Below are 27454 nucleotides of genomic sequence, written 5' to 3'. Positions count from 1 at the left end.
AAATCCAGAGGTTTTTCCAAAGGAGGAATAAGGGGTTGAGCAAAAAGAAGTGAAAATGACTCCCTCACTCACTGAGCAACAGGAGCAAAAAGAAAAGAAAATATCAATTACAAAGAAGAGAAATTAACAACAAAAAAAACACATAGGTACCCCTCAAAGTGCAAAAAGGATAGTGCACAAGAATACAGACTTCAGAAATCAAACAATGAATAGCTCCCAGATCAACTGGTCTCAGAATACAAATGTAGATATCAAAGAATGATTGGAAAATATGAGTAAGAACCAAGAAAGGCAACATGAAAACATGAAATAATTAATTACAAAGGTGCTAGCAGTAAAGATACGGTAAATGAAATAAGTAATAAACTGACAAGTATGGAAAGCAGAAATAACCAGGTAGAAGAAAGAATCTTAGAGCTTGCAGACCAAAATATGGAATTAACCCAATCTGTTAAAAACATGGAAAGGAAGCTTAAAAAGATGGAACGAAGTCTTCAAGAGATGTGTGATTATATTAAGAGACTGAACTTATACTTGATCAGAATCCCTGAAGCAGAAAAGGAGAATGAGAGCAGCCTAGAACAAACATTCCACAAGATCACTCAAGAAAACTTGCCACATCTCATCAGAGACATGATCATCCAAATATAAGAGAATCAGAGAACCCCTGCAAGACATCAAATGAGAAGATGAACTCCTAGACACATAGTAATTTGCTTACATAATGTAGGTATAAAAGAAAAAATCTGAAAGGTAGCAAGGGAGAAAGGTCAGACTACCAACTGGGGAAGACCAATTAGAATAGCAGCAAAATTAGCTATGGAAACACCACAGGCTAGAAGAGACTGTAGTCCAATCTCAAAGTTCTCAAAGATAAACAATTCCAACCTGCATAATGAACATTTGTACACCTAACACTGAATTGCACCCCACATCTTTAAAATAAAATAAAAAATGTCCTACAAAGCAAAACGTCATCAGTGATGGAGAATTAAAATCCTTCCCAGACATTCAATCCCTAAGAGTTTATGCTGCCTCCAGATCAGCTCTACAAGAGATGCTTAAGAAGGTATTAGGCAAACCAGGCTCGGTGGCTCAGCCTGTAATCCCGCGCCTTTGGGAGGCTGAGGTGAGTGGATTGCCTGAGCCCGCGGGTTCGAGACCCTCCTGGGCAGTGAGACCTCATCTCTACAATAAATCAAAAAATCAGCCGGGCATGGTAGTGCATGCCTGTAATTCCGGCTACTTGGAAGGCTGAGGCAGAAGGATCGCCGGAACCCAGCGGGTCGCGGCTGCGGTGGCCGGGAGCAGCCACTGCACTCCAGTCTGGGCGACGGAGTGAGACTCCAACTCAAAAAAAAAAAAAAGGTATTAGGCATAGAACAAAGAGAAAAAAGAATGACCACATTCTTCCCAAGAGTGCAGGAAAATAGAACCAACACAGCATACATTGTGACTACAAAACTGCTAACTCATGCATGCATCAACCCAAAAATCAAAAGAAAACCAACCAACCAACAAACTGCAAAAAAAAAAAAAAGAAAGAAAGAAAGAAAAGAAAAACTCTTAAGAGCCTCATGACAGGAATAAACTCTCACGTCTCAATAGTCAGCCTGAACATGAATAGATTAAATGCAATTGAAAATACGCATATGGTAAATTGGATTAAAAAGAAAAAACAGGACCTAACAATATACTGCCTCAAGGAGACACATCCCAGCAGAATAGACACTCAGACCCAAAGTTCGAGAATGGAAAACAAATTTTCAGGTGAATGGAACACAAAAGAAAGCAGGAGTCATAATCTTAATATCAGACAAAACAGTCTTTAAGCTATCAAAAATTTAAAAAGATACAGAAGGACACTACATAATGCTAAAAGGTTCAATCTATCGACAAGAACTATCCATCCTAAACATATATGCACTCAACACAGGAGCACCAGTTTTTATAAAGCAGTTAATAAGTAAACTAAAAAAGATATTCATTCTAACACTATCATAGCTGGGGATTTAGTTACCCTACTAACAACCCTAGATAGATCATTGAGGCAAAAAATTAACAAGGAGATCCGGAACCTCATCTTGACACTTGACCAAATGGACGTAATAGATACCCAGAGAACACTCTACCCAACAACCATGGAATATATATTCTACTCATCATCACATGGAAAGTATTCCAAGATTGACCACATCCTCGGTCACAGATTAAGCATAAATAAATTCCATAAGACGATACTTCTGCCATGCACATTCTCAGACCAGAGTGGAAAAAAAATATCAATATCAACAAACCTAAGCCCAAACCCACAAAGACATGGACACTAAAAGCATGATGCTAAACAACTCCTGGGTCAACACAGAAATCAAAGCAGAAATTTAAAAATTCCTGAAAACAAATGAAAATAAAGATACATCTTACCAGAACTGCTGGGATGCCATGAAAGCAGTACTAGAAGGAGAATTTATATCTCTATGAATGCACAACAAGAAAATAGAATGATCACAAGTTAACAGCGAATGAATAACCTAAGGTAGCAGGACAAGACCACCAAAACCCTAACTTCAGTCGAAGAATCCTGATAACCAAAGTAAAAGCCCAAACGTGGGACATAGAAGGCAAAAATATCATAGAAAAAAATCAACAAAACAAAAAACTGGTTCTCTGAAAGGATAAACAAGATTGATGGACTCCTAGCCAGACTGACGATGAAAAACAGAGAAAAAGCCCAATAGAAACCATCAGAAACACAAAAGATCAAGTCACAACTGACCCTGAAGCAACTCAAAAGATTATCAGAGATTACTATATTCACACCTGTATGGAAACAAACTTGAAAACCTAAATGAAATGGAGGATTTTCTGACATCACACAACCTCCCAGGATTGAAACAAGAAGAAGTTCAGACCCTAAATAGACCAATAACAACCCAGGAAATTTACTCCATCATAAGAAAACTACCTACAAAAACAAGCCCTGGGCCAGAGGGCTTTCCAGCAGAATTCTACAAAACATACAAGGAGGAGCTGATACCAATCGTATTGAAAGCATTCCAGGCAATCAAGAAAGATGGAACTCTCCCCAAATCATTTTATGAAGCTAACATCACACTGATACCCAAACCAGGTAAAGATCCAACACAAGCCAATATCTCTGGTGAACATAGATGCAAAAATTCTCAACAAGATTATAGTAAATTGGATCCAACAACACATCTCAAAAATCATCCACCATAACCAAGTAGACTTCATCCTTGGGATGTAAGTCTGGTTCAACATCTACAAGACCATAAATGTAATCAAATACATCAATAGATGTAAAAACAAGAACCACATGATTGCATTATTAGCATAGATAAAGCTTTCTATAAAATTCAACATCCCTTCTTGATAAAAACCCTTGAATACCTAGGCATAGAGGGAACATACTTCAAAATATAGTTAAGAGGCATCTATGATAAACCCACAGCCAACATATTGCTCACTCCTCCTGTTCAACATAGTGTTGGAAGTCCTAGCTAGAGCAATCAGACAAGAGAAGGAAATCAGGGGTATCCAAATAGGAAAAGAGGAAGTTAAGTTGTCCCTCCTTTCTGATGATATGATCTCATACCTAGAAACCCCAAGAGAATCTGTCACAAACCTCCTTGCACTGATAAAGGACTTTGGCAAAGTCTCAAGTGCAAAATAAATGTGCAAAAGACAGTCACATTCTTATACACCAACAACAGACTGTCAGAGAACCAAACAAAAAGCACAATCCCAAGCCGGGCTCAGTGGTTCAGCCTGTAATCCCGCGCTTTGGAAGGCTGAGGTGAGTGGATTGCCTGAGCCCGTGGGTTCAAGACCCACCTGGGCAACGAGACCTCATCTCTACAATAAATCAAAAAATTAGCCAGGCGTGGTAGCGTGCATCTGTAGTTCCAGCTACTTGGAAGGCTGAGGCGGAAGGATCGCTGGAGCCCAGCAGGTCGAGGCTAGAGTGGCCGGGAGCGGCCACTGCACTCCAGTCTGGGTGACAGAGTGAGACTCCAACTCAAAAAAAAAAAAAGCACAATCCCATTTATAATTGCCACAAAAAATGAAATATCTTGACATCTTTCTAACAAGAGAGGTGAAAGACTTTCATAATGAAAACTACAAAACACTGCTCAAAGAAATCAAAGACACAAACAAATGGAAGAGTACTCTATGGCATGAATTAGAAGCATCAACATTATTAAGATGTCCATTCTACCAAAGGCAATCTACAGATTCAACACAATACCCATTAAATTACCAGCATCATTCTTCTCAGACCTGGAAATGACTGTACAGAAATTCATATGGAAATACAAAAGATCACCAATAGCCAAAACAATTCTTAGCAAAAAAAACAAAGTGGCAAGTATCACACTTCCAGGCTCTAAACTTTACTATAAATCTATAGTAATCAAAACAGCCTGGTACTGGTACAAGAACAGGCAAATAGAACAATGGAACAGGATAGAGATTTCAGAAGCAAAATCTCAATTTCTCAACCGGTTCATCTTCAACAAAGCCTCCACCAACAACTACTAGGGAGAGGCAAACAATTCAGTAAACGGTGCTGGGAAAACTGGTTGACCACATGCAGAAGATTGAAACAGGACCTCTACTTATCAATATACACAAAAATCCACTCTAATGTAAAACCTCAAACTATAAGAATCTTAGAAAATGCAGGAGACACCCTTACACAAATTGGAATAGGCAACCAATTCCTGATCAAAATCCCAAATGTCCATTCCATAAGGGATAGTATAGACTAGTTGGAACTCATCAAACTGAAAAGCTTCTGCAAAGCAAAAGAAACCATCAAGAGAGCAGGGAGACAGCCCACAGAATGGGAAAATATATGTGTCAACTCTATATCTGACAAAGGCTTAACATCTAAGATCCACAAGGAACTCAAATGTGAGGGAAGGAAAAAGAAAACTCCATTAAAAAGTGGGAAAAAGATATGATTAGACATGTCTCCAAAGAAGACATACAAGCAGCCAACAGATACATGAACAATGCTCAGTCTCACTAATTATCTAAAATCACACTGAGATACCACCTAACTCCAGTCAGGATGATCACATCAGTAATTCAAAAAACAACAGATGCTAGAGTGTATGTAAGGAAAAAGGAGTGCTTCTACACTGTTGGTGGGAGTGTAAACTAGTACAACCTCTGTGGAAAACAGTGTGGCCATTCCTAAAAGATCTAAACTTTAACCTTTCATACGACCCAGCAATCCCTCTTCTGGGAGTATACTTGAAGGTGCTCAAATTATTCTGTAAAGAAGATACCTGCACATGCATATTTTATGCAGCATGATTCACAATAGCAAAAACATGGAGCCAACCATGTTGTCCGTCGAAAGAGAACTGGCTTAAAAAAAACGTGGTACATACACATGATGGAATATTACACAGCTATAAAGGACAAAATTATGGACTTTGCAGCAACTTGAATGGATTTAGAGTCTATAATACTCAGTAATCTGTCACAGAAACAGTGAACTGAGTACCACATGTTCTCATTCATAAGTGGATTCTATGAAAGGGAGTGGCAGTAGCAGAAAACTACCAGGGGAGTGGGAAAGATCATATAACATTAATAAGGATATCTGGTCTCAAACCAGGTGAAGTAGAGACCAAAGAGAGGTCCAAAGTTTACCTGTATGATGACCACTTATTTACCTAATCCTGATTTGCACCCCACATCTTTAAAATAAATAAAAATAATAAAAGAAAAATTTTAAATGTCCAAATAATATGGAAAAGGAGTCAAATGGAGTAAGGGATTATTTAGGAAGGGGCTTGACTGAATGATTTACCTGATGTATTCTCATGAGAAATGTCCATCATGGGAGGTGATGGGATTTTCCATACAAGATTAGTTTTAATTCTCTTAATGTGCTTTGCATTATTATCCCACACAACTGAACCAACTGACAAAATTTCTTGTGGAGAAATTTCTGAAATGCTATTTTAATACATTATATTTTAATCTACTATCTTTTGAAACCACGGGCAGATGGGAAAGAGTCCAGGGCAGATTTGAAATGACCAAGAACAAGCTAATTCTACAAATCCAGGCAAGAGAAGATGATGACTTGCATAGGCCACCCGGCGAAGTCAAAGGAACTAGACATGGGGATTGACTGAACTTGAGAAGGCAGGGGGTGAGGGATAGGGCATGGCAAGGTTGACTCTTGGGTGGCTGGCTTGCTCAGGTAAATTAATGATGTTGACATTGGTTTCAATGAGACACTTTAGAGAAGGACCGGGACTTCTTCACTCTCACCCCGTGGGGGGATGTGAGGAGAGGGTGAAACAGGGGAGCAGTGAAGTTTGGTTTCGGACATGCTGCATGTGAGGCACCTTTTAAGACATACAAGTGGAGAGGATATGGGGCTCTGGAACTCCAGGGCCAGCTCTAGATAGAAAAATCAATTGCTGAATCTTCTGTGCTTAGGTGGTAACTGCAACCATGGATAAGGAGTGAAATCAGATAGGGAGATTGTATGGAGTTAGAATAAAGCCTAGACTGATACTTATGTTGACTTTATCATTTTATGACTACACAAGGGAAAATTATCCTGCAAAGAACTCAGAAAGAATAGTCATAGAGACAGTTGGAGCCCAGGCGTGGGTAGGGTTAGCATGCAATATTTCTGACTCTTCTTATCATCCTCTTTCCATTAGTCTTCCTTAGCCTTTGATTAGTTTGTATATTTTCTATAGTGAACACTCTTTATGAGTGTATGTGTGTATAGATACATATATGTGCATTCTTTATTGTGTGTTTTATATATACACTTAAACATACATATGTGTATCTATATCTACACATAAATCTAAGTGACTTGTGACTAGGAAAGACAAAGTATATCTGCACTGTAAAAACATACAGAAAGAGTACTGTTGGTCCCCCCCACCCATCCTCTCTCATAAGGATGGCACATATTTAAGACAGATGATATGGATGAGCTACCTGGAAGAGGACAGCAAATGTCTCCCTGCTCCCACCTATCACTTTCGCATCATGAGCTAATCATGTCCTTTTTTTTTTTTTTTGAGTTGGAGTCTCACTCTGTCGCCCAAACTGGAGTGCAGTGGCCGCTCCTGGCCACCGCAGCCTCGACCTGCTGGGCTCCGGCGATCCTTCCGCCTCCGAGTAGTCAGAACTACAGGCGCGCACTACCACGCCTGGCTAATTTTTTAAAATTTATTTATTGTAGAGATGTGGTCTCGCCAAGTTGCCCAGGCGGGTCTTGAACCCGCGGGCTCAGCAATCTACTCACCTCAGCCTTCCAAAGGTGCGGATTACAGGCTGAGCCACTGAGCCTGGCCTTTTTTTTTTTTAAGCACAACTACTTCTCCCCGCCAAGGGCAGAGCTTCAAAGTCTATAAAAGAGGTCCCTTAGCGATGACACAATTAATGAACATCAAGCAGTATCATGTTATTGAGATTGTTAGTTGTCCATGTACTTACAAATAACCTCCCACTATTTCTGGGTCTGTTGGGATACACAGTGGTGGATTTCTGATCCACTTTGCGTAGGAACCAGAGTGGCAGCTTCTTCTCTAAGCTGGTATGAAGTTCCACCTAAAAAAGTACATTTTGGATTTATTGACAGAATCATTAATTCGTACCTGAAATTCTTATATTCCACCAAGGCCATCATCAGTACAGTAAAATGAAAACTGAGTCCTGACTTCTGGACAGCAACTGGGCTGGCCAGATTTCCTTAATTCCTAGCTCAAGACAAGACAGGGGTAGAAATCTGCAGTCAAGCAGCAAGTTGTTCAAATAAGTAATTCAATTTGGGCAGCTGGTGTGTTTATTGCTTGTGGGCTGTGATAGACACTGTGCATATGTATATATAAAGAAAAAAACAGTACATACTGTCGGGGCATTACAATACAATAAAATGTGCATAACTGGGAAGTATGAATGGTATGAATATCTGTCTATCATCTATGTATTTATGTATGTATCTTGCTGGGGCAGGACAGAAGGAGTGCTTCATGGGAGAAAAACAAAGGCATGCAGTAAAAGAATTAGAACTGAAGTTGGACTGGGTTAAAAAAATGTGGTACATATACATAATGGAATATTATGCAGCCATAATGAAGAACAAATATATGAACTTCGCAGCAACTTGGATGGATTCAGAGTCAATCATACTCAGTGATCTATCACAGAAACAAAGAACAGAGTACCATATGTTCTCACTCACAAGTGGACCTTGAACAATTATACTATAAGAAAGGGATTGGCAGTAGTGGGAAACTGACAGGGTGGGTGAGATCGGCAGTTGAGGGAAACTGCCAGGGGAGGAAGGGGCACACTTCATCAACAGGAGGAGCTGCATAATGAACATTTGTATACCTAACCATGAATTGTATTTAAAATAAAGAAAAGAAAAAAAAAGGATTTGAACTAGCAGGGTTGGAACTAGCATTCCTAAGAGTCTTTTATACATTTTTCCCCCCATGCTGTGCTGTCTGGTGAAAGTGGTTTATTCATGATATTTATAGAGTATAATTTCTATTTTCAGGAATACAATATTTATCTCATTAAATGTTTTTACCTTGAATATATATTTAATTTAATTCTCATATTTTCAGTGTTTCTTTTTGGTTGTGTTAAAAAAATTTTTTTTAAATAATCCTTCGTGTCTGTTGTTTAGAAATATTTACCGTAATTACTATACAATGAGATTTGCCTTCTAATCTCTGACCATACACTTTTTAATATATGGGTATTTACATGATTATAGTCATCAATGGTGAGATAGTAATAGGGTCCCTGGCCACACCGCTTAAAACAGTAGTCCTCACTTCCCTCCACATGACACTCTCCTTATTTAAGGTCCCTGTTATTTTTGAAGCACTTACCACAACTTAACATATTTATATTAGTTCCAGTTTCAAGAGAAGCTATGTCTTTATATTTTATTAACAATACCAGGCTGGACACAGTGGCTCATGCCTGTAATTCCAGCACTTTGGGAAGCCAAGGCAGGAGAATTGTTTGAGCTCAGGAGTTCAACACCAGCCTAGGCTGGTGGACATAGTTGGACTTTGTCTCTACAAAAAAAAAAAAAATTTTTTTTTTCATTAGACAGGCATGGTGACTCATGCTTGTAGTCCCAGCTACTCGGGAGGCTGAGGCAAAGGATAACCTGAGCCCAGAGGGTGGAGTCTGTGGGAAGCCATGATCATGCCACTGGATTCTAGCCTGGGTGATAAAGTGAGATGCTGGTTCAAAAACAAGCAAACAAACAGGCTTTTTTTCCTATAGTAATTTGGGAGGCTTCTTTTTTTTCCTTAGTTCTTTAGGGTAATATTCTTTTCTCCTGAATATTACCCTAAAGAACTAAGGGAAAAAAAAAAGCCCCCCCAAAATATATATATATATACATATACATTTTTAGAGGTCACGTGCTATTATTTACTTATTGAAACTTGATTGAAAAAGATTTTTAAAGCTCAGTGTTTGCAAATAGATAACGTGCATGGTATGTCTCTCAACCTGTCCATTGTCTACACTGCTCCTCAAATATGGTCCAGGGGGAGGTTGACAAGCAAAGCCCCAAGTCCAATGTGGGTTTGGTGGGACCCACTGGGTGTGACTCCATTGGGCTAAGGTATCATCTTTACCTCCTCTAATTGGTGGGATTTCCATGTTTAAGGGTAAGGTGAGCTTTGTGGATTTCCTTTCCTATTTTGCAGCAGGACTATAAATGTTTATGGTGTGTCTACAGCTGCTAGCACTGTGCTGGGAAGTAGAGATACCAATGTCAAAAAACACGCAAGCAACTCCAAGACCCTCAAAATACTCACAGTTCCTGTCCCCTAAGAACCAACAGTCTCCATAACAAACATATCTCCCAGCATACACTGTCCCAGGGACCTTTATTTTTCTACTTGTGTTTGAGAGAATCCTGTGAGGACTCAATGACTCTACAGGAAATGCAATCTACCTGTCTCCTTCTGCTCCTGGTTCTGTTGTGGTAGATGTAGGTTTCAGAACGAATGCAGAGAGTTGCTTAAAAAACAACTCTGGGACAATAGGAAAATGGCTTCCTCATTCTCTAGTCAGTGGAGTTCTTGATTCAAAACAAGTAACATATAACATGAAAGGCTTTGAGCTGTTTGGTTTCAGGGAACAGAGTAAACAATATAGGATCTAGGATCGTGCTTTTCAACTCAACTTCTCTGATACTGTAGCTGAGCAGGCTTTTCCAAGATATCTGACTAGTGCTGTGGCTTGTATTATTCTTTTTATGCATTTACCCCGGTATTTTGAAGAGTCATTTGGCAGTTATGAATCACTGCTGACATGTCTGCCAAGAGGTTTATAGACTCTCTCCTCATCCACCTATCTGGAGTTCCTAAACACATTTTTGGTATAGTAATAGCCTATCATTAACTCTTCCTTCCTTCAGTCTCTCTCCACTAAACCAAGATAATAACATCTCAGCTAAATACCATTTTCATTTTGCAAAGGCTGAAAATAACTCTCAACTCACGAACAAAATAACTTGAAGCACTTCATCATTTATGGCTCTTTACTAAGATTTTTGTTTTTTCTGCTGTTTTTGAATTAAGCCCTCCAACATCTAAGGCAATCTAGGTGAATTTCCCTTGAGCATGAACCATCCTTCAAAGAGGGGCTTCATGACAGCACCATGGTCACTTCTCCCAGTTCTGTTTGGTCCTTTGCTCCTACTGGGTCCTTCCTTTTGGGACAATCTCAATAGTCTTTTAAATCCCAGCCATCTTTCAACACTGACTCCCCCAACTCCGTTCTATAGCAGTCCCTTAGTAATTTTAGCCTTTTTAAAAAATACCCAATAACCATTTAATTAATATTTTTATTCTCTAAATGTTCCAAGCTCCCCACATAATACCAAGCTAAGTCACAAAACAAAGTTTAGGAATGGTTCTAAGTTGGCTTTTGCTATTTCGTTCTATGAATGTCCAGTTGATGTGCTAAGCAGATGTATTTTTACTCAATAAAGTCAGGAATCACATCCCTTTATTTCCTCTGGGCCCTCATGCTAAGTTGTACTGCACTTGGCACATACAATGTACTGAAACTTTGTTTTTGAATTAATCAATGCTACTGTATAGCTAAATGGATAGCAGGGAAGAAGAATTGTGACAAGAAATTAGAGACAAGAGTGAAGAGAAAGTTATATCTTAGCATGGATTGTTCTTTGTCTTGAACTGGCCAAGTTTCTGAATGCATATATTCAACTGATCAACAGATATTTTTGAAGCATCAAATATTCCTATTTGAATCTGAAATTTAAAGATAATGCAGTCAAACATATAGAAATAACTTTGTGTTAAATAGCAGAAAACTATCTCGCACGAATCAACGGCCAAGCACCTATCCATAAACCTTTGACTCAAGCAAATTTTACAACAAATTGTCTAGAAAATTGAAAAAAAAAAGTCACAAGAGCACAAAAATTCATGGATTCAGTTAGAGTTTAATTAAAAAATATGCTAGGTGATCCCTGTAATTACCTACCTAAAATATCAGGAGTTCCTTCAAATAGCTGGGCTATACTGCCAGTGCTAACTACCTGACCGGTCACATGTTAACATAAAAAAAAAAAAAAAAAAAAAAAAAAAGCCGGGCTCGGTGGCTCAGCCTGTAATCCCGCGCCTTTGGGAGGCTGAGGTGAGTGAATTGCCTGAGCCCGCGGGTTCGAGACCCGCCTGGGCAGTGAGACCTCATCTCTACAATAAATCAAAAAAATCAGCTGGGTGTGGTGGCGCATGCCTGTAATTCCGGCTACTCGGAAGGCTGAGGCGGAAGGATCGCTGGAGCCCAGCAGCCGAGGCTGCGGTGCCCGGGAGCGGCCACTGCACTCCAGTCTGGACGACAGAGTGAGACTCCAATTCTAAAAAAAAAAAAAAAAAAAAAAAAAAAAAAAAGTATTGGTCGGGCTCGGTGGCTTAGCCTTTTGGAGACTGAGGCAAGTGGATTGCCTGAGCCTGTGGGTTCGAGACCCACCCAGGCAACTTGGCAAGACCTTGTCTCTACAATAAGTCAAAAATTAGACAGGCGTGGTAGCACGCACCTGTAGTTCTGACTCCTTGAAGGCTGAAGCTGAAGGATCACTGGAGCCCAGCAGGTCAAGGCTGCGGTGGCCAGGAGGGTACCACTGCACTCCAGTCTGGGTGACAGAGTGAGACTCCAACTCAAAAAAAAAAAAAAAAGACTCAGGCAATTTCTCAATTGTTCTGCTAAAATTGTTCTAGGACATTTTTTTCAATCATTTTTTATTATACCAAGCATGCCAAATGGACATAGGCATACACACAGGCACAGGGCACTACTCCTCAGGATTAAGAAAATATTCACTTTAAATAATTGTGTTCTCAGAAAAGTAAGTAGTTATGACAATGGTCATTTCAATAGGTTTAAATAAATATAATGCAGGCCATATCTAAGGATGATTTGACTTAAGATTTTCCCCCTTTATGATGATGCATTAGTGATATGCATTCAGCAGAATCTGTACTTTGAATTTTAAATTTTGATCTCTTCTTGGGTTAGGAACATGCAGAATGATACTCTCCTGTGATGCTGGGGGTGGGGGGGAAGCAGACTGCAGCTTCCAAGGAGAAGCAACCGAGACTCTACAGTATACTGTGTTGTCAGTGTTATTTAGATATTTTGCTTTATTTAGATATTTTGCTTCACATGCCATTATAGTATCTACAAAATGCCCATTTTGGCTTACAGTATTTTCAACTTCGATGTGTTTATCAGGATGTAAAACCTGCCATAAGTTGAGAAGCATTGCACTTACCTGCATAGCAATCCTCTTCAATGCTGCATGTTTCTGGACCTCAGCAATATCACCAACTGCCAAACCAATCTGAAGTATGATATAAAATTTAACCACTACAGTTTAATGGCCCACCGAAAAATGCTCTTAAGGTCTATCTTAGTCTGTTCAGGTTGCTATAACAATATCTCTTATGTTGGGTAATTTATAAATAGCATAAATTTATTGTTCACAGTTCCCGAGGCTGAGAAGTTCAAAATCAAGGTGATAGCAGATCATGTGACTGTTAAGGGCGTGTTCCCCATAGGTGGTGCCTTTTATGCGTTCTCACATGACAGAAGGCTAAAATGGGGCTAACAACTTCTCTTCCCTCTCTTTTATAAGGGTACTTATTCCATTCATGAAAGTTTTGCCCTCAAGACCTAATAGCCTCCCAAATGTCCCTCCTTCTAATATTATCACCTTGGTGATTCATTTTCTGTATGTAAATTTTCGATAGGACATAAACACTCAAGTCCCATAACAAGGTCTCTGGCTGAAGTGGAAGAGTGAGTGAGTATGTGGTATGCTAGTAGTGGCTGCATAATGCTTTGCTAATGCACTTTACAGAAAACTGCAAAGCCTATATACCTTTGCAACAAGGTGGTCACGTTGGTGGGTTCAGTAATCTTAACTGTTATGAAAACTTACAACACACAAATTAATCGGAAATTCATTTTAATTTAAGATAAAAATATGTTATTCTTAGAGATGTTATTCAGGAGTGATGTAATATCAAATGCAATTGGATGTAACCACACAACATGGTTGAAAACTCCAGGAGTTCAGTAACTAAGGTAGACAAGAGTGATGTGACAACATGGAAAAGTGAAAGCATAAAACTAAGGGAATGAAAGATTGTATATTTTACATATCTTTTGCAGGAAAAGGTACACTGTAGGGGTGGGAGAGGCTCTGGTAAAAACCCCTCTGTAAATCCATGGCTGACTAGAATCAGGTGAAGGGAAGCTGTTAGCTCAGCTCTAATCAAGCTAATGAAATGAACTCATTTTACTAGCTCTTTTATTCTGAGGCACTCAGTCCCTGCCTATGCTGAGCCTGCATCCTGCATGCTGTACCAGAAAGGAAAAGTAAATGACTTATCTCAAGGAGCTCAAAGTAAACTCTATGAGAAGAGGGCTCTGTCTACCAAGGTCACCACTGTATGCTCAGGGCTTAGCACAGAGCAGGGCACACAGTAGATATACAAAATATTCACTGAATGACAGTACAGCGGGAAAGTGTATTCTAGGGTTTGCAAACTACTATGGAGAACCATACACAGTCAGTAACTAGATTTAACTAGGCAGATAAGGTGCTTTGGTTTTTAATTTGCAAGCCCTTAGATAGATATTCTCTCCAATTTACAATAGCCCCTATTAAAACCAACCATCTCATACCTACTGCTTCACACATTTAAGATTCTTGCCTGGTCTCTGAAAACATCTGAGCTTGTGAGCCACAGAATAGATCAATTATTTACTCTTAATAGTAGCTACTACTTACTGTATGCCTCTCGTGTGCCCAGTTTTAAGTGCTTCATATTAGCTCATTTAATCTTCACAATAATTTAGGAAGTAGGTTTTATTATTATTATCTTTCTTTGATTCATGACCTTAAAGCTATGATAATACAAGGAAAGGGCATTCAATTTAGACTAAGGTAATTGGGTGAGAGAGATGGGTTAAGGAAATCTCAGAGGAGATGATGCTTGAGCTGAGCTTTGAAAGCTTAGAAAGAGTTAACCTATGGTGGAATGTTTTTCTAGGCAAAAGGAAGAGCCTGTACAGAGTACAGGAGGCATGAAGGAAAGTGTGGCACATTCAGAGAGGGTGCATTTCTGGAATCTGTGGGGAGCTGAGTAAGATCTGGGTAAGATCCAGATCACAGGGATTCTTGCTCGTGAAGCTGACAGGTTTAGACTAGATCTTCTTTCATTGAAGAGTCATAAAAATTTGTTAAAAGCGCCACTCTTAAAAGGGCCAAGTTTTCACTATCAGAACATCAGTATGGTGACAATTTGTAAGATGAATTAGAGAAGTGAGGCAAGATAGAGGCATTCTTTAGGTTACTACAGCAATTTAGAGGAGGAACTCCGAAGATGCAAGCCAACTGCAAGTATATGTAAGAGTCAAACAATTATTGAAAGAATTGAGGACAAAAGGAGGAGGGCGGTATTGGGAATATCTGCCAATGATCTGTGTGAGATGACTAGGAGATGCTACTGAGAGGCGGTAGCCAATTCTGAAGGAAAGGTAACGTCAGTGTTGGCTCTCTTGGGTTGGATTTTCCTCCAGGACCTGCAGGTAGAAATGCCTACTGGGTGCTGAGTGTGTGGCTCTTCAGCATGGTACCAACCTATTTTACTGCTCAGCCAAGTTCTATTCTGGATAATTATCTTCCAAAACATACCAATTACAAGAGAAGAATGTGGACTTTATGGCATTCGCTACTATTCTCTATTATTAGTCATTTTCTAGTGCTATCCTTTGTTTTTCTAGGTCACCAGAATAAAACTCTGGAGTTGATTCAGATAAGTGGATGAATACACTAAAGAGTCTATATTATTTTTCTCTTTTCAGAAAAAAACAATGTGTGTTTGTATGGAAAAGGAAAGAGTAGGCACTGTCATGTCAATAAGGCTCTCTGTGGACCTGCAACTGGGATGCACTTCTGCTGGCATCCACTAAGATGCTCATGGCTTGAGCAGATTCTTTACAAAATCCCGCATGGAAGGATGGATGTGGGTGTCTAGACTTTGGCTGGGTTTGATGTGGCATTAGAATGTTGCAGGTGCCCTCCTCATGAGAAGCCTTTTCCCTCTTATTATCTGGTCAATGCTAAATTCAAGGGTAGAGTCAAGACCCACTATATGCTTAACTTCTGACCAACCCCAATCACAAAGCAACACACACCTTCACCTTTATTGCCTTTTTCTGCTTTCTAGTTCTTCATGGCATTTGTTACATTATGACGTTGTGCTACATGTTTGTTTATTACCTAACTTCTTGACGAGTTTAGAATCCTATTAGGACTGAGTATTGGTCTGTTTTGCTCACGAATGTTTCCCAGAACCTATAACAAGTGTATGGCGTTTAGTAGCTTCTTGGTAAGTATTTGCCAAGTGAATGCATCTTTGTATTCCCTTGAAACTTTGATGCACTTGCTTCTCTTCAGGCACCAAATAAATGGTGAAAGGACAGATTTTGTAGTAGAACCTTCCTCATCCCCCCAGTGGAGGGAAGTTAAGGAAGTTAAAATAGTTACCATTATCAAATGTCTCAAATGAGCAACAAAGAGAAAATACAAGGATAAATTACTCACAAGTAAATTCATGAGGACAATTGGGACAAAAATGGTGAAGGTAATAAGCTGTGCAAAGGACAGCACTGGATATGACAACTCATTTCTCAAATATGGTTCTAAGAAGGCATCTCGATAATTGATATCTCCTAGCATCATGCTGAAGGCTTGGATTATAGAAAGCAATGGAGAGCTGAAAGCATCCTGAGAAAAAAATGGCAGGATAAAAATGAAATTCATAATGTATATAAGAAAAAAAATGTTTCCTGGAGAGTAAAACAATAAATATTCTATTAAGAAAGAATACTTTAAAACAGTTATAGGCATATAACTACTGAAATGCAATAATAAGAAAAAATAATAAACTGTGGCCAAGTTATCAAAAGTATCTTTTCTGCACACATAGCAGGTCATCGTACACTATACATAAACTTTCTGATGATGCAAAAAGTAATTTAGAAAGACTACACTTTTTTGCAATAAAATCATTTGAAAGATATATCATATTGAAATAGCTAAAGTATTCGAATACTGGTGTTATGTGATTATGAATTTTCTAGGCCATTGAGATTTATGTATAAGTATATATTTTTAATAGTTACAATGACAAAATCAACTACTGATGCTACTGCCTTACCTGTGCATTCAGGAGGACATAAAAGCTGAGCCCAAAAGCCAGAAGAAGGAACATAAATATGACTGTAGACCTCAACAAAGTTTTCAAAATTACCTCCAACATAACAATGAAAATTCCACAATTTTCAAATCTAGGAAAATAAAAATAAATAAATTATTTTCTCACTTTTGTCATCTGAGTGCCTTTCATTCAGTGACAAGATGTACCATGCATTAACTCAGGTACTAGATTTCACAGATAATTGAGGTCAATTACTTTGAAAATGAAGACACGATAGTTCATGACTAATCAAGTCTTATTTCCAATCTGTTTATCAAATTGCTTTTTTTCTCTCTTTTTGTTAATGTTTATCTTTATTTTATCACTTGACAACTTGACATTACTTCTACTAAAATGGGAGAGAAAAATAATCTCCTAATATCAAAGAAAATGCTACCAGATGTTTAATAAAGGATTAAACGATATGTACTGAATCAAGTAGAGATTGATTGGATGAGCTCATGTTCCCAAAGGCATCGATTGCAAGACACACATGATTTACATTCACCCACTCTCACAGCCTCCTTCAGTTTCCTTTTCTGCTTCCAGCATCCTTTATTGTGAAACATTTGGGTAGATAATGGGTATGTTTTCTGACCACTAAGTTGTACTTTTCCTTTGGCCAAGAAAATTTGTTGAAAGGGGGAATCACAGGATTTTAAAGCTGAAAGGAACTTTAGCTAAATTCACTGAGATGTCCAGTAACTTGACAAGGTCACTGATAAGGACAGAGCCAAGGGAATAACAGTGTCTGAACCTGTCTTGAATCCTTTCTTTTCACCATATCATGTCCTCTCCAAGGGGTTGGGTTCAACTCTGCATCACTGTGCTCATGATTCAGCAATGCAGATGATATGGTGGAAAAACCATGATCCCTGGAGTCAAAAAGACTTTGGTTAGTTTTCACTGACTAGCTGAGATCTTGAGCAAGTTATTTAACTTAGTGCTACAGCTTCTTCTTTTAGATAATGCAAGTAATAGCACTGGCCTCTTGTTATTGTAAAATTTATGTAAAATAACAATTAACTAAACATTAGCAATTGTCAGAGGTAGAGAGAACTCAGTCTTTATTCTCTCTCTAAAATTAGATTTTTGGGGCTTATTTTTTTTTAATACCACTGTTATTCCCCAAACTACCTATCAGTTCAATTTGAGTGTTTTAATACAAAGTAAATGATTACAAAATAATATCAGGTGAAACAAGAATAATCAACACTTTTATTCCCATTTAATCTCCACATTTCATCTAGATTGGTCTAGACCAGTAGTTCTTGATCTGGACTTATTTGGTAGCCGGTGTACATCCCGCAATTTCTGGATACATTTTTGGTTATCACAACTGAGAAGAGCTGGATGCTACTGGTATCTAGTGGGTAGAAGCCAGGGATACCACTAAATATTTTACAATACACAAGACAGTCTCCTTCAACAAACAAACAAACAAAAAAACTGTCTGGTCCCAAATTTCAATTGTGCTGTAGTTGAGAAATTTTAATCTACACTGTAAATTCCAGAACCAGCCCCCAAGTTTCCCTTAATAGAATACAAAAAAAAAAAACCAAAATAACAAAATAACAACTCCAAAAACTTTTTAAAAAACAGTTGGAAAAGGAGTGAGCCAGTTATAAATTTATGTCACTTACAATAGTTTTTCTTTTGATATTAAAAATGCTTAAAGGTTCCAAATGCAGTGGCTCACATCTGTAATCCTAGCACTTTGGGAGGCCAAGGTGGCAGGATTGCTTAAGCCCAGGAGTTGAGACCAGTCTAGGCAACATAGCAAGACTTCATTTCCACAAAACTACAAAAATTAGCCAGATATGGTGGTGCATGCCTGTAGTCCCAGCTACATGGGAGACTGAAGCAAAAGGATAGCCTGAGCCTAGGAGAACTAGGCTGCGGTGAGCCATGATTGTGTCATTGCACTCCAGCCTGGGTGACAAAGTGAGACCCTGACCAACACCCCCCCACACAAATGCTTAAAGAATGTAGAAATCATGCAAGCTGGCTTTACCTTTGAAGATACAATAAGAAGTTCATCCAATAGAAGTATATAGCAATTGCTCCACATTGCCACTGCACATAAGCTGGTATATTAATGAACAAGGGCAGTACAAAAATGATGCTTGTTGTATAGATAATCCATTCAACGATATTGTTATGATCCCAAAAGTAATTCCTTTCCTGTGATCGAAAATAATGAAAAATTACATATATATATGACTAGTAACAATTTTTTTTCTAGCATTATAGCCATCTGGAGAGAAGTTTAGGATCATGGAGTCATCTCCTGCCATCCTGGATTGACTTCAGAGCCCCTAGGGTACAGATCAAGGTTTGAAATGGCCCAGAGTCATCTGTTAACCTGGTACTATGGGACTCTGATGACTAAGGAAATCCTACAAATTGCTGGGCTTTCCCTGTAGAGTCCAGTCCATCTTAAGGAAATTTCTGGGAGACTGCAAGTTGGCACATTTTTGCCTACATAAGGATATGCATTTGGAGTTCTCTTTATGAACTAAAGCTGTTTCTAAAGAGATTAGATGTCTGTGCTAAGACTTGATTAGGAAGTGAAAACAAATCACAATGGTATTCTCAAATATTCCAAATTTTAAACATTAAATTTCCCATACAGTAGGCCATTTAAGACAAGAAAATTTGGAGATCAAATCTGACAGAGAATTCATATAACTTTGTAGCTCAATTTAGATCATAACTTGCAAATTTCATTATGAGAAAATGAAAATAATGACAAGAGAGATTAATTAATATACCCTAAATCTTTAAAGTTAAGTGGAACAATGCAGTTTAGCTCTCAGAATTGTGACAATTTACTTAAAGCATATATATGAAAGAATTTACTATATAGGATATTAAACAAATGCAAAGCATTATCATTAAATTGTTTAATGCAAATATTCATGTATTTACATGATGTAATAAAGATTTTCCAGAAATGAGGTGTTTCATAAGAGGTATATGACTTATAAAAATAACATTCACAAAATATACAAAAAGATAAATAATAAAAGACTTTAAACCTCCACACTGAGAAGTGAAAGATCTATGCCATGCCATTTATCAACCAAAGCAAAGACCTACAGATAATTTACATATTCTTCAGTCTGATCTGAACTAGGTTCATCTATTTTAAAAAAGAGTATAAAGTAAAAATTATGCTATAAAAATTCCCAATTTCTATTATAACTTGGAATTTTATTTAATAAAGAAAAGCACTCCTGTTGGAAAAGGAATTCAAAGAAAAATTCATATGAAATGAAGTCTTAGGCTAGATAAATTATTTATAAATTTTAAAGTATCAAATACAAAATCTGACTATTACGTTAGTAAAATATTAAAAATGACGTGAGAAAACACAGAAAAGTCTTTCATAATGGCCATTTGCAGCCAGGCAGATCCATATGGACTAGTAAAGGCAGCAAATCTTTCACAGGTACATTAAACAGGCAGTGACTTTCCTAAAATCATGTGATTTCTGCACTTTGAAAAGTTTATACTCAGTATTTTCAATATGTACATTAGTTAAGTTATGTGAATTTATTATGACATAACGTTATTTCAAATAATATCTTATCAATTAATTTATGTTCTGCATATAGAAATATGCTCAACTTTAGAGATACAAAATGCATTACGTACCTGCTGGAAAATCTGAGCCACTTCTTTGCAATACCCAAGTATACTTGATAAAAAAACCAAAATCATACAAACTTTTATTGGATATGAACTCTGAAACAGCAACAACAAAAGGATCAGACAGGCAGTTATGAGGGCTATAAAATAAAACACTCTTACTTTTTCCTAATTTTCACTATTAAATTTTTTTTGCTTCTTTTCTATACACTGTACATGTCTGAGTTACACAGAAAATTACTGTGATGTCAATACTCAACACACACAGTAGAGATGACATATGCCATTTTATAATGTCCTTTTAAAGAGAGGTTCAAAAATGCCTTTGAATTATAAAGGAATATGAACCTGTAGACCTATGTACTTTTTTAAAAATTGTGGTAAAATACACATAACATAAAATTTGCCATTTTAAAAGTTTTACATTTTTCATTTACATTTTAAATGTACAATTTGGTGGTAGTAAGTACATTCAATGTTATGTGACCATTACCACTATCTAATTCCATAACTTTTTCATCATCTCAAATGGCAATCTCATGCCCACTAAAAATATTTCCCTATTCTTTGCTCCCTACAGTCCTTGACAATCACAAATCTGCTTTATTTGTAGATCTATTTTAAAGTTTTGCACTTTGACATTCATGCTAGCATCTAATACTTGTACATTTCTTTTGAGTAAGTTTACAAACTCATTTGTTGAACTATTTATTTATATTCGCTCTCATTTCACAAAAAAATTTGAGGATAAATGGATACCATACATGAATTCTATAGGTTATTTATAATGATCAAATTTCTGATATTTCAGATTCACTATGGACTTAGCATACTTAAGAATAAATACATTTTTAATAATCATTTATTTTTAAAAGTTGAAGTTTGAAAATACCGTGGTGTCTAATATCTCTGAATGATCAGTAGTTTCATTGATGATTCCAGTTGAGTTGAAAGCCATTCCTGGTTTTATATTGACAACAAGGAGCGTCATAGGTATTAGACCAAGACAGTAAGAACCTAGGTTCAGCATATGAGCTCTAAATCCATAAGCCAACCTACCAAAAAATAAGCAAACCATATAATTACTTAAGATATCTATGGAAAAATATTTTTTAGAAACCTATTTGGTAAATTCATTGAACTTTAGAACCAAGAAAACCTAGTTCTCCTTTGTAATTTTCAGAGAAAGAATATCAATTTGTGAGCAAATTTATACGTCACAATTGTGACTTACAAATTAATGGAAAGGACGAAACTTTAACCCATATGTTCTGACTTAAAGGTGAGTGTTCTTCCCTAGAACATATCTCTTATTTCACTGTCTACTAAATTCCAGGGTCCAGGATGTTTCTTCATGTTTTATGTAATGATTCCATCTACCCCCACAAATATTTCACTTAATGTCAAAGATAAGTAATATCATCATTTTTAATACCAAAATTTGCCTTTGACACTTATTTTTTCAGAGTACAAAATATTAAAATAGCAAAATTTAAAACATTAAAATACCATTAAACATACTTGTTCAAAAGATTTTTAATAGGTTTAATGGCTATAGAATTTAAAAAAAGAAATACTACTTAATACTCACCATTTCATAAGTAAATATTCCTTACATACAGGATGGTGGAGAAGCTCTATGCGGTTATGTTGTACCATTGCCTGAGAAATAAAGAAAGAGTAATAAAAATACAATTATACTAATCTGAGAATAAACTCAGCTTTCTATTTTTGGGTTTTATAACTTAATTCTGATATCATGAAAATAACATGCTTATTTTAGAAAATGTGTCTTTTGCAGCAATGTGGATGACGCTGAAGATTATCATCCTAAGTAAACTGAGTCAGAAACAGAAAACCAAGTGCTGCATGTTCTTACTCATATGTAGGAGGTAAATAGTCACAAAGACAAAAATAACAGACACTGGGAGCACCAATAAGAAGGGAGGAGAAGAGGGGTTAGAGGTTCAGAAACTACCTGCTAGGCACAATGTTCACTATCTGGGGAATGGGGCACCTGAGGCCCAATCCCCACCACTACACAATATGTCCATGTAATGAATATGCGTGTGTACCCTTGAATCTTAAAAAGAAAGAAAGAAAGTTTGAAAAATTAAAAATTGCATCAAATTTGTTTAAAACACAAATTAAAGAGAACCACTTAATACAGATGAAATTATTTGATTCAGTCTGTTTCTTTTGATCTCTGACTGATTGAGGCAGTATAAGCTTTTACATCTTATGCAGGGTTACAACAGGAAAGGAGGCTAAAGATAAATGAGCAAGAATTACACCCTCATTATATCCTTGAGGAAATTCACGTGTATCTCTCCAGAAGGATTTTAGATAGTAGAATACACATAAATAGTAGTTAAATTAATCTGTAGATTATAAGTTTTCATTAAAATTATTAGGAACTACTAGTATCTATTTAAACATTAATTTGTAAATATTCAAGAAATACATAAATAGAGAGACTCATGTCAGCAAGATAACAGAATAGGAAGCCCCAGACCCTACTTCCTCCACAGAGACACTAAATCAATGCGAATACACAGAACAATTGCTTTTATGAACAACCCAGAACTCAGTTAAGCTGTTCTTGAACCTCAGATGAGAATGCAGCCAAAATGAATAATATAAAAGACAGTGGGAAATTCATGGCATATAATCATCACAGCACAATGCTACTGGGAGAAAATTTCCAATTCCTGGTTTCTTCTTGGGGAGATAAAGAGAAGAGTGGAACATGCATTCAATATTCTGACTTTTGGGAAGGCTGCCCAATAGAATTATTTTTGCCTAAATCCTGGCAAAAATGAGTGCCAGAAAGGGTCACTGAGAACAAAATAGATTACAGGGGCTTTATCTAGCACCAGAGAAAGTGTTGTGTCACAGATAGTGCTCAAATACCGGGATAGTGTTCAAATAACAAGGCTTGTGAGGGTACCAAAGAGGCTGCTATTACCACAGAAAGATACCAGGAGGAGGACTGGAGTAGAAGCAGGCAAACCTCTTCAACAAAGGAGAGTATACACACAAGCCCAGAAAAGCTGAATTCCCTTTAAAAAAAAAAAAAAGGCTTGAGTAGTCTATAGAATCTCTAGCAAGGCTTATTTATGAAGGGTTTCCCTGTAGAAAGTCAGACTGTAGGGACAGAGAGGTGACTTTTTTTGTTCAAATGTCAATTTCCAACAAAAGATAATAAGTCATACAAAGAAACAGGGAAATATGGCCTGATCAAGGGACCAAATTAAATTTCCAAAACCAACTCTGTAAAAACAGATATATAAATTACCAGACAATAATTGAAAAGACCATCATAAGGATGCTCAATTAATTTAAAGAGAGCAGATAGATAACAAAACAAAATCAGAAAAACTATGCATGAACAAGATAAAAATATCAATGTAGTGACAGAAACTATAAAGAAGAAGCAAACAGAAATTCTGGAGCTGCAGAATATAACTGAGTTGAAAATTTTGCTAAAGGAGTTCAACAGAACAAATGACCAGGCAGAAAAAAGAATGAGTAAACTCAGAGACAGGACATTTGAAATCATCAAGTGAGAAGAGCAAAAAGAAAAAAGAGTAAAGAAAAATGAGGAAAGCCCAAGGGACACAATCTAAGGGACATGATCAAGTAGAACAGCATACATATTATGAGAAATCTCAAAGGAAAAAAAAGAGAAAAAAGGTAAAGAAATAATGGCTGAAAAATTTTCAAATCTGAAGACAGAAATTAACACGCACATTCAAGAAGCTCAAAGAACTTCAGTTAGCATAAATCCAAAGAGACCTGCCCTGAGACACATTAGAATCAAGCTGTCAAAAGTCACAGACAAAGAGATAATCTTGAAATCAGCAAAAGAAAAGCAACTCATTATATACAAGGGAGTTTCAATAATATTTTCTGTAAATTTCTTAACAGAAATGTTGCAAACTAGAAGGCAGTGGGATGATATATCCAAAGTGCTGAAAGAAAAACTATCAACCAAGAATACTATTACTGGCAAAAACTATTCTTTAAAAATAAGGGAAAAATTAAGACTTTCCCAGACAAACAAAGACTAAGAAAGATTCACCACCACTAGACCTTCCCAGGAGAAATGTTAAAGGAAGTTCTTCTAGTTGAAATAAAAAGATGCTAAACAGCAACATAAAATCATTAAAACAATAAAATTATCTGTCAAAAGTCAATATATAGACAATTACAGAATTCTGTAGTAGTATAATGTAAGTGAATAACACTTTTAAATCTGGTATCAAATTTTTAAAAACAAGAACATTAAAAGTAGCTATAAATCTATGTTCATGGATCTGTAATGTAAGTAAAGGTAATTTGTGTCATCAAGAAGTAGGGGGTGATTGATAATGGCCATTCTGACTGGAGTTAGGTGGTATCTCAGTGTAGGTTTAATTTGCATCTCCTTGAAGATTAGTGAGGTTGAACATTTCTTCATGTGTCTGTTGGCCGCTTGGATGTCTTCTTTTGAGAAGTGTATGTTCATATCTTTTGCCCACTTTGTAATGGGGTTGTTTTTTTTTCTTTTCAGCACGTTTGAGTTCCTTGTAGATCCAAGATGTTAGGCCTTTGTCAGACACGAGGTAGCAAATACTTTTTCCCAGTCTGTGGGCTGTCTCCATGCTCTCTTGATGGTTTCTTTGGCTTTGCAGAAGCTTGTGAGTTTAATGAGGTCCCACTTGTCTATCTTATCTCTTGTGGCTTGTGTATTTCGGGTTTTGTTCAGGAATTGAATGCCCGTTCCAATTGCCATAAAGGTGTGTCCTTCATTTTCTAAGGTTCTTACGGTTTGAGGTTTTACACTTAGGTCTCTGATCCATTTGGAGTTAATTTTTGTGTATGGGGATAGATAAAGGTCCTGTTTCAATCTTCTGCATGTGGTCAGCCAGTTTTCCCAGCACCATTTACTGAATAGGTTCTCCTCTCCCCAGTGGGGGTGGTGGTGGCTTTGTCGAAGATGAGTTGCTGGAGAGGGTGTGGTGATAAGGGAACACTTATACACTGTTGGTGGGAGTGCAAACTAGTGCAACCTCTGTGGAAAACAGTGTGGCGATTCCTAAAAGCTCTAAATATCGACCTCCCTTATGACCCCACAATCCCCCTACTGAGAATATACCCTGAAGAACTCAAATCATTCTATGAAAATGATACCTGCACACGAATGTTTATCACAGCACTGTTCACAATAGCAAGAACCTGGAACCAACTATGCTGTCTATCAAAAGAGGACTGGATTGAAAAAATGTGGTACATATACGCGATGGAATACTACACAGCTATAAAAAAAGAACAAAATCACGAATTTTGCAGCAACCTGGATGGAACTAGAGTCTATAATATTGAGCGATCTTTCACAGCAACAAAGATCTGAGTATCACATGTTTTCACTCATAAGTGGACCTTGAATATCTATCATAATACTATAAGAAAAGGATTGACAGTGGTGGGAATCTATGGGGGGGGCAGGGAGGGCAAGGGTGGTGGGATTAACTGTAGTCAATATCTGTCTGGGGACTGGGGGACACCCCTTATCAACAAGGGTGCCTGAACTATGCATATTTGTATACCTAAACCTTAACTGTACCCCACAATTTTAAAGTAAAAAATATATTTAATAAAAAAAAAGAAGTGGGGGTGGAGGAAGTGTTGTAAAGGAGTAGAGTTTTTATAGACAATTGAAGTAAATTGGTATCAGTTTAAAATAGATTATTATAGCTTTAAGATACTTTATGTGGTAACCATAAATAAAATATCTATAAAATATTCACAAAAGGAAGTGAGAAGGGAATCAATACATCACACACACACACACACACACACACACACACACACACACACACACACAAATCAATGAAACACAAAAGAAGACATAAAGATAGAAAACAAATAAAAAATTACTACACAGTGATAACAGTTAATAAAAATGGCAATAGTAAATCCTTCCCTGTCAGTAATTACTTTAAAAGTAAATTGGTTAAGCTCTTCTATTAAAATAAAAGGATTGGCTGAATTTATTTTTTAAAAAAACACAGAATCCAACTATATGCTGTCTAAAAAAGACTCACTTTAGATGAAAGGAATAGTATAGAAACAAATATTCTGATGGTTTATTTGATTCTAAATTGGCAGTTCTTACATGACCATTAAGACTGAAGTGTTAAACTTTAAATTCTAGTAACTGAAAAAAAATGATTACTTTCTTTATTAAAAAACAACAGATTGGGTCACATAATGATCATAGACATAGAACTATAAAACTGGAATTCTCTCCAGGCCCCTTCCATTTCTGTCAAATGTGGAATTACTATGTCAAAGCAGTTTAGAACCCGGGTAGAAACTCCTGGATAATGAAAGCACTGAACTTACATTGAGGGCTAAAAGAGGTTCATATACAACATCCTGGGTAGGTGCTGCTTGTTTGGTGAATTCTAATGGACATTGAAGATATTTGAAATTATACTCGATCTGTAGAAGATATACATTTTTTAAATTACAGTTATTCAAGTATAGATGCTAAAATAAGTTCTTAACAAGTAAATACAGAAACTTATAATTCTTCTGATAATTTAGTGACTGAACAAAGTTGAGTCACTTCAAGTAGAGGAAACATAAATTATTGCATATTAATTACAAACATAAATATTTTAGAAGGCCGGTATTCAATTGCTTTATTCAAAGACATGGGGGGGGAAGAAATTCTCAAAAGATTATTTAGATCTTTGAGCTCTTCATTATTTAGGCAAAACACCCAAGAAAACATAAAGAGTAGAAATAATACTTAATGATGCTATTAGAAATAATTAAAATATTAGAGGAAATCTGAGGATGTAAGGGAAAATTCTCTCACAAGTAGATAATACATTAATATAACAAGTGGAACCAAACTTACTATCTATAATAGATTGTAGAGCTATAGTAGCAAT

The 27454-nt window shown here is 37.0% G+C and overlaps 1 protein-coding gene across 1 annotated transcript in view; it reads right to left on the bottom strand.

Annotated features, from left to right (window-relative positions):
* TRPA1 (transient receptor potential cation channel subfamily A member 1) overlaps nt 1-27454 on the bottom strand; it is a 62881-nt gene that overhangs the window by 5116 nt on the left and 30311 nt on the right. Inside the window, exons 17-25 of the mRNA XM_021708007.1 lie at nt 26898-26996; nt 22099-22169; nt 21400-21562; nt 20514-20603; nt 18868-19037; nt 16815-16944; nt 16199-16381; nt 12857-12925; nt 7510-7623 (exon numbers count right to left, since the gene is read on the bottom strand). Coding sequence (XP_021563682.1) covers nt 7510-7623; nt 12857-12925; nt 16199-16381; nt 16815-16944; nt 18868-19037; nt 20514-20603; nt 21400-21562; nt 22099-22169; nt 26898-26996 — 1089 coding nt within the window. The remainder of the gene's footprint in view (nt 1-7509; nt 7624-12856; nt 12926-16198; nt 16382-16814; nt 16945-18867; nt 19038-20513; nt 20604-21399; nt 21563-22098; nt 22170-26897; nt 26997-27454) is intronic.

Source organism: Carlito syrichta, unplaced genomic scaffold, assembly GCF_000164805.1.
Source record: "Carlito syrichta isolate Samal-C Ts95f unplaced genomic scaffold, Tarsius_syrichta-2.0.1 Scaffold55349, whole genome shotgun sequence".
NCBI classification, from domain to species: Eukaryota; Metazoa; Chordata; class Mammalia; order Primates; family Tarsiidae; genus Carlito; species Carlito syrichta.
The sequence above is the reverse complement of the archived record's forward strand: the minus strand, read 5'-3'. Positions and strand labels throughout refer to the sequence as shown.